The sequence below is a fragment of the Buceros rhinoceros genome, unplaced genomic scaffold, assembly GCF_000710305.1.
Source record: "Buceros rhinoceros silvestris isolate BGI_N320 unplaced genomic scaffold, ASM71030v1 scaffold24239, whole genome shotgun sequence".
Taxonomy (NCBI): Eukaryota; Metazoa; Chordata; class Aves; order Bucerotiformes; family Bucerotidae; genus Buceros; species Buceros rhinoceros.
Window position 1 is genome coordinate 1,898 of NW_010433611.1, and position 8,598 is coordinate 10,495.

The 8,598-nt window shown below is 43.0% G+C and overlaps 1 protein-coding gene across 1 annotated transcript in view; it reads left to right on the top strand.

Moving 5' to 3' along the window:
* The window catches only part of LOC104500523 (protein spire homolog 1-like), a 17,961-nt gene that overhangs the window by 392 nt on the left and 8,971 nt on the right, over window positions 1-8,598 (top strand). The window contains exons 2-8 of the mRNA XM_010144179.1: window positions 755-786; window positions 1,277-1,441; window positions 2,191-2,316; window positions 2,604-2,672; window positions 5,486-5,674; window positions 7,770-7,838; window positions 8,215-8,344. Of these exons, the coding sequence (XP_010142481.1) occupies window positions 755-786; window positions 1,277-1,441; window positions 2,191-2,316; window positions 2,604-2,672; window positions 5,486-5,674; window positions 7,770-7,838; window positions 8,215-8,344 (780 nt within the window). The remainder of the gene's footprint in view (window positions 1-754; window positions 787-1,276; window positions 1,442-2,190; window positions 2,317-2,603; window positions 2,673-5,485; window positions 5,675-7,769; window positions 7,839-8,214; window positions 8,345-8,598) is intronic.

Below are 8,598 nucleotides of genomic sequence, written 5' to 3' on the forward strand. Positions count from 1 at the left end.
GGTGTTGTTTTTTCTTGCCCCCCCCCCCCCCCCCCCGCCATTTTTCTGTGTTGTGATGAAGCTCTCCTGCTGCCCATACTTGGTTTCAAAGACCTGTAGATGAGTAGTAGTACAGATGTACAGCCTACCAAATTTTTTGATAGTGCTGTAGCAATTAATTCGGTTCTAGGGAATAGCTGCAATGAAAGTTTGTTACCTCTTATGTTACTAGAAATAAATAGTCTGAGACTTTGGCATATGTCCTGCTCTGTTCATCTTCCAATGGATGATGATACTTTGTTTTAGTAACTCATGGCAGGGCTATGATTGTCAATTTCCCTTTTTTGTCACTATGTGTAGCTAGCAAGTGGCAAAAAGCTTGTCTTGGACACCACCAACCACTTGGTTGCACTGCTGCAGAGGTCAGTGCTGGACTAACTCTTCAGGGACAAGAGGGGGTAATAAAGAATGAAGACAAAGATCCAGTGCCTTCCTTGTGGTTAGATACCTCTCCCCTTAGCAAACAAAGAAAGTGCCCAGCAGCAGTTAGCTTGGAGCTAATGCTCACAATGAGAAGAGTATTCTGTGTTGCTTTCCAGGAGTCTTCAAATACAGGCCTACTTTCTCTACATGGGACTGACCTTAGTCAGAGGGCTTTGTTTCTTTATTACCAAGAATTCTTATTGTTTCTGTCTCTTGACAGGGATTCCAAAAGCTCTTTATCAATGCCTGTGCAGTTATCTTTCTCCCTCTCCCCTCTTTTTTTCTCTTTCAGATGCTGGCAGTGTTCAGCAGTCAGACGACAAGGTAAGCCTGTGTCTTCACCTTTGCTATGTGTGCAGATGTAATCCTGCCATAGTAGAAGGCCAGCTCAGGAGAGGTAGATATCTTTGGAAACTATCAAGGTGCTTAAATTTGCTGTGCCCTGTGAGAGAGACTCTGTCCCCTGCAATCTGGAAAATGAAACAAAATGCTAATACTGAACTCAAGTAAGACAATGGGACTGGGAACCGATGTGCACAAATGCTGCCTACTGTGGAACAGCCCACAGTTTTTTTGTCTTGATAACAGATAGCTTAGAGGTGCCAGATAAGGCCATTTAAAAATCTTAAAACAGCTTATTTAGGGAGTATCTCAGGCCACCTGATGAGCATCTAGCTGCCTTTTGGGTGCTTCTTATCCTGATATATGCTCAGCCATGAGTGGCAGTGAAGGGTGAGGCACAAGTGGGAAGCGAGGGCTGTGAAGTTGTCAACAAAGCTTTGTGTTGCACTGCTTCTTTGGTCTCTGTATGCAGCTGTTGGAGTTCTTGGGAGTGGTAATCTATGAAGCCCTGGACTGGGGAATCGACAGTCAAGTGGAGCGAGAACTGAGTGATCCTTTGGAGAAACTGCTGTGCCTCATGTTGAAACTGGATGAGGAAACAATGAAACCAGCAGTCACCGTGCAGGATATTATCAAGGTTTCCCTTTTCCACTTAGTAAATGTAGCAGCTTTAGAGAAGTTGATGGAACAATGCTGTTAACTAAGGGGCAAGACCATTTCTGGGAAAAAGCTGGCTAACTTGTTGGAGAGCATAGAGGGAGCACACAGATTTTCCATCAGAGGGAAAAGGCAAAATCATCTTAGGTGCATGCAGGTGCCTATGGAAAAGGATTAAGAAAGAAGACTGAGCATGGGTCTCACAGCTGTGTCTACAAAATCCTTCTGTGCATAGTTCCAAATTCAATACACAGAAGATTATGGGTATTGAAAAAAGTCACTTGTCCATAGTATTCCATTTCTGCAAGAGCTGGGATTTGAACATCTCAACTCGAACAAGTATTTTCCTCTCAACCTAATCTAAAAGTATGATAAACTACTCATCCCGCAGTCTGATCAGGGCAGGGGATAAGAACAAGTGACTGGCAAAGGCAAGTGGCTGCAACTGCTGTGAGTTTTGTGCTTTGTCTGCACTGGAGGCTTCCCCTTCCAGGTACTTATTTCAAGATACATAAATTATACAACTACTTACATTATTGTGCATATAACTTTGGACATCTTCATCATTATTACTCTGCATCTGCAGTGGGGGGGGAAAAAGATACACAGGGACTGTGAGGAAGTTTTTTTTTTTAATCATGGATTGAGAAAAACGAATCTTACTTTATTCCATCCTATGGTGGTTTTTTTCATTTCAAGATCTCTGTTAAATAGCTGCACTTCTTTCAGGTCTGTGAGGAGCACTTGTCCAGACCTTCTGAGGCTATCATCCATTATGAAATGACCTGTAGAAGTCTGTTTACTGAATATATAGAACTTCAGAACCTTGTGACCATTATCCAGACCTCCAAAGAGGTATGCTTGGGATCACCCCTTAGCTGCTATTCCCTCTACCTTCACACATTCACCTAGTTCAAAAGTAACCTTCCTATTGTACTAGAAATGGAGCATCTAGTCAGAGGTCTGCTTTCACAGTGTGAAAGGCTACTGCCTCTGCACCATATTAGCAATTTATTGTGGCTTGTGAAAGCCTGGGTGTTTGGGGCTTCTAGGCTTTTCAGTGTAATGTTAGTAATATATACTGGACAGCTAGAAAATCACTGAGCAGTGCAATGTAATGACCTCATGTGCTTGCTTCTTAGAGTCTAAGAAAAATGGATATGGAAGATCTGGTGGAAAAGCCCCTTCAGAAGAAGGGAAAACAGCGGAGGGTAAGACATTTAATGCCTTCATTGTCAGGGGGTTGGGTGGGTTTTTCTATGTTGGCTATCTGAGGCTTTCTGTTGACTCGTCAGTGAAAAGAGACCTTGAACACAAATAAAAAGTCTTAGGTTGTTCAGGAGCTTAAGTAGTTAAAGACTGGTATACAAAACAAGCTGGGGATTGAACTTGAAGTTAAAATATTTCATGTGTTAACCTCATGTTGACATTTATTATATACAAAGATTGTGGTTCAAATTAAACCACCTCTAAAAATGAAGTTGGAGCAGTCTTTGGAGTAAGTGTCAACAAGCAGTTACTCGGGCTGTTTCTTCCTGCAAATGAGCCCCAAACTCCAGCTCTTGGCAGGAACTAACACCTGCTAAAAACAATCCATTTCCTTCTTGTAGCTGGACTGAAAACTCCCAGAAAACTGTTCTGCTGGTGGTGGTAGTGGAGCAGACTTGTTATGAAGAGTTCACTCCTATTATATGGGGTCTGAAGGCCAGTAGCTCTGTCCATCTATGTGGTTATGCATCTCCAGCAGCTCAAAGGAGTAAAGGAGGGTGAGGTTGGAGATATAGCTCCTATCTTCTGCTCACTGCCTTTCTTGTCTTTCCCTCTGTTCTTCCATAGATCTTGGACTGTGTGTTTGGGGCAGAGAAAGCAACTTACTCTGTTCTTTTCAAGGCCCTACACAGTCAGAGCTCAACCAGAAACAAATAGCTGTTCTGGCTGGAGCTCTGCCCAGCATAAACAAATGCACTGTAGTTTGTGGAGACAAATGGCAAGCCCCAAGAGACTTGTGGACTCACTCCCTTTGTCTAAATAGCACTTGCTTTGAAGCGTGCTCAAACTATTCGTATGAAAATGTTTGTAAAATGTGTGTTTGGGCATATTCTCAAGTTTGTGATCTATTAAAATAAACTGGCAAGCTATCTCAAACCACAAACTCATCAACTGCTACAGCTCTTTTCTGCAGGGAATACATGAATAAATACATGGGCTTTGCTGCGTGGCCTGAGGGCCAGTGTATTTGGCCTCTGCTCCTTCAGGAGACGTGAATTCCAAAAGCAGGATGTCTGTTGCAAATCCTCTGCCTCTGGTCCCTGATCAGTTGATTGCATTGCTCTGACAAACTCTTGAATTTAAAATAACCAGGATGCCAACTTCGCTGGGATCCCACAGATTAGAGCTGATGCATTGAGTGGTGCCAAGCAGCTAATTCTCTCTATGGACCACAATTTTCCATGTTGACTGCTACAAAGCAGGCTTTTTGAAACAGACCACAGCCTGGTAGTGTGCAAAGGACTTGTTCCTTTGAACAGTTTGAGTAGAGCTAATCCATATGCAGGACATTCTTCAACTTGAAATCTAAGCAGCTGTCTTATCACTTATCTGTTGAATGGAATGCAATGGGTTTGGAGTGTTGTAGCATTTTGTGTTGTATTACACAGGCATGAGAAGTTTATGTGGAGTTTAACAATATATGTGATGACCCAAGTAGAATAATTGCAGTGATCCAGTAAGCCAGAGAAGAAAATTGAGTGATAATGAAGTCACCTATATCTGAAATATGTTTTGAGAGTACAAGTTCCTCTGAAATGGCCAGCTGAAGACAGTTCTTGTCCTGAAAGTAATGTGGCAATATTACTGAACGGAAGTCTCTCTTCAGGTCATATCTTTCAGTCAAGTGCTGTTACTGTGTAAAATACAACTCTAGAAAGTGCAAATGGCTCAGGATAAGCTATTTCAAATAATACTGTAATACTGATCAGTTTGCCCAGAGACTTTTGTGTGTTCTACACAATAATAAATACAGCCTAGGAGATATGGCTAGTTTACAGTCACTATGGACAGTTCTAGTTCTCTGGAGTTATGACTGTACCAAAGCCAGGCTAAAACAATCCAACAAAAAAAATCCACCCCCTTGAAGGCAGTCATCAGTCACATCTTGCATTAGACTCTTCTGATAACATACCAAGATATCTGAAGGGGTGGGTTGAGAGGAGATGCTTCATATAGTGTAAGTGGAAACGGAAGAGGAATCTGAGAAACTTTGTTCTGAGGCAGTTTTCTAAAATGTTTTGCTTCCTTTTCACTGTTTATAATACAATAATTGCTTGTTCTTACTCAGTTTGCTGTTGGGATCCGGATAAGCTGTTGACTTAGCACTTTCGTTGCAATGTTGTCTAAACATACTATTGAGTTGATTATTGAGGTCTTTTCCTGTCTTCAACTTTTGTTGGGTTATACCGCATGCCTGAGCATCCTCAGATATTAATACAGGAACAGGATGAGCAGATGTCAGAGTTATCAGCTTGTGTCTCCAGGCTGAAACTGCTAACATATGCTGCTGTGAAGATTAAAGTAGGAGATTCCTTTCTTCTTGTCTTCCTTTTTGTCTGTGGGCCCTTCCACACTTGTTTTCTGAATGTTTTTAGGATTTTAATGGTAAGAGTTGGGATTTCATTCCTTGTTTTTCCTAGGACTCAATAATACGAAAAATCTCTGGCACCTGGAACACTTGCAGGAAGTAGATATTCAATAAAACAGGTCTGGCTACCTGGCAGCAGGAGCTGTGTTTTGCTAAAGTGTGTTCATAAAGTTAATAACAGAATTTGGGAAGGAGCCTGATGACCCAGCTCCCAGATACCTTGCTGTAAATTAACTTCTGCAAAGGGAACCAGTTCTCTGTTCTTGTACTGTACCTGGATCTGGAATTGAGTTGAAGGGGGTGTTAAGGATGCAACTCTGTGTTTCTGAATGACTTCTGTTGCGAAGTATTATATGGAGGGAGGGAATGCTGCTTCACGTGTTCTAGCCCGATGTTGAATTGGCCCTCACTGGTTTCTCTGAGGCATCCCTGTGGCCCAGCGTCATCCGTGAACTGCAGAATGGCGTGAGGCTGCGCAAGGCCACCGAGCGTCACGTGCCTCCAAAAGAATGTATCCGCTCTCCCTATGAATTACTTTTGGATGATATTCAGCACAAGAGGTACACCCTTCGGAAGGTAAGTGACTAGAGTCAATGGACAATTTTGAAACCACCTGCTCTACCTATTCTAAGCAGTATTTGCTGAGTCCTCTTCTCCAAAAGCCTATCTTTCTCAAAGGTACTTTCAAGTCCGGAAGTGTCTGGGTCTCCCTCTCACCTGCAGCTCGACATCAGATTGCTGTGTTTGTCCACCCAGGAGCTTCATTTTCAGTAACTTTTTATGTCAGGTAGCCATGCTTCCATGAAGCTGGATGGTAAACTTTTCCTCCCTCCAGGGCTCAGCCACTCCCTTTCCTGGAACAATTAAGCTGCCTTGCACAGGGCAGCTTCACAAACCAGGCCCTTGACTACTTATGCTTTCTATCTTGTATACTTGTGTCCTCCCAGGCAACTTGAGCTGAGCTGTGCCTGGCATCGCTTACTACTTTCCTTGCTCTCCTGGATGTTGTGGAATATGTGCAAGTGCAAAAGCACTTTTGAACAAGTCCTTTGTTCAGCCTCAGGCAGAAGCCTCTGGTACATGAGCTACTGCAGGAGCTCAGTCAGCTGAGGTAAAAAAAGCTGAGCCCCTTCCAGGGGCAGCTGCTGTACTGGGTCAAGTGGTAGGGGCTTCCAGCAGTGTGAATGGTTGGTGAAGATGACCAGATAAAAAAACGTCTGGGGCATCTCTAAAGGCTTGTGATGTTGTTCACTTGCTGCAGCTTGAGCAGGGAATGATGAGCAGATCTAAAACATTGGCATAAGGCTTTGTGGCATTGGCATGATTTGCAAACAGACTTCTTGGCAGAAGATGAGACACAACTCTACTTGTAATAAAGAGCAATATTTTAAAAAGTAAAGCTTTGCATACCACACTAGACATAAGATTTTTTTTTTTCCCCTCCTTGTCGGTGCTGCTTTAGTGAAGGGCGTTTAAAAGCCTCAGCTAAACCAGTCACCTCTATAAAATACCAGCTCTTGCTTGACTGGGGCTTCAACTTTCAGATATAGCTATGACATTTCTCTGGAGTAGATATCCTGATTGATATATAAATGAATAGTAGTGAAAAGGATAAAGTACATCATAACTAGTTTTATTCTTTGCTGTGTACTGTGTATCAATGCAATGTGCAGTACAGAACTGTAACTCAAGGTGGCAGGATGAACTTGGTCTTGATTTTATTTTTTCTTTTTTTTTTCTTCTGTGATCAAGGAGAAGCACAAACATGTTTGAAGAGTAGCAGTCAGAAATGCTAGAAGAAAGCATAGAGTGCTACTGCTCAGGTCTTTGTGAAGGTTCTTAAACAAGGCTTTCCCCATCTATAAAGCTATTTTAAAGCTTCTCTAACAAGCAGTGTCCTAATTTACAAATGAATGAAAGCACAGCTCGCTGGGAAGCTGTGGTGTTGTTCTACCTGCACTCCCACTTGTTCTGAAGTTGAACACCCAGGGAAAGTAAATGGCATAGCCTCAAAGTAAGAATAAGTGAACAAGGCAACTAAAGACATGCACGTGCAACTTGACTTTTTTGTCAGTTCTCCCCTATGCAGCAAGCTCAGGGCTTGATGAGGCAGACAGTGTGCCTTGCATGAATACCTGCCCTGCAGTTCTGTCTTGCTATTGTTCCTAGTTTATGTAGGGCTGTAAGCCAATCCCTGGGACTCTAGCTTATGCTTACAGCTGCCTGCTGCTACAGTTCTTGTTACAGTCTTGTTAATCCATTCAATTAATCTCTTCCCTGGAGCTGTGTTCTCACTGATGAATGTGATGTGACCGTGGTGCTTGTCAAGCTCAGTCTTGACATTAAAATCCGAGCACAACATTTTCCAGTGGCTTCTCAGAGCAGTTCATGAGCTGCTGGGGCTAGAAGGCTTTATGCTGCTTGTGCCAGCCTCAAAGGGCCGTGCAACACTTCTGATTGCCTCCAGTTTGCTCAGGCAAATATGTCTCTACCAAAGAACACACATAAGTAAACCTCATCATTCTACACTTCCCAACTCAGTTTTCTTATGCTTTCCCCACCTCCCCCATTCCCAAATCTTGACTTGAGTTATTTACTGTGCCACTGAATGGGAGGGTGTGCCAGGAGGAGACAAAGAACTACTGCTTATGCATAATTTCTGCTCTTTCAGGTGATCATCGAGCAAAAACACAGGACCTCCAAAGCTGATGTAGCTGCTTCCAAGCCTCATCTAAAGCCTGTAGGTGACCTGGTGCTGCATCTAATGATAGCAAACCAAGATGATTTTGGAGCTGACAGGACAGTTTCTAGGAATATAGAGATAATGTCTTAGCTACTGGTTTGGATGTGTGAGAGGGATATATTAACCATACTTAACTTTTGGGCAGACCCTCATTCCAAAATACTGGAAGTACTCCTGGAGTTCTCAGTTTTAAATTTGAAAGTTGCTAAAGTATTCCACTGTGCACTATCTAGAGGTTCTCTCATGTGCAGAGCCCAGTGCCCTCTTGAGTGAGAGGCACTTGCAAAACAGTGCTGTTGCTGAAGTAGTTCTGTCCCCACTGGTCTGCTTGCTCTGTCCACTGGCTCTTTCTGGTGCTTGGCTTTGCCTGCAGGTGCTAGAGAGGAAGCTGAAAGAATGTGTGCCATGGGAGTCCAGCTGGCATGAACAGCTCATGGAAGAAATAAAACGACCACAAAAACTTCGGTCATCAGCAGCAAGGGAAAATGGGAGCAGGCCCAAAGGTACCTGCTATGAAGTGACCTGTCAAGCATGCACGTGAAGGCAGCAGTGACTGAAAATAATGGATGGGTCTTTGAAATGAAAGGCCACTAATCTTTTCCATAGCATATATAACTCTAGGGAGATGGGAATGTAAATTTTATGTGATAGAGATGGTATGGCATAAGAACAGTTCTTTCTAGAAAATATGTTTCTGGCTTATTAAGGCTCAAAAGATGTTTCAGCTTACCCCCCCCCCCCCCCCGTCTTCTTTTTT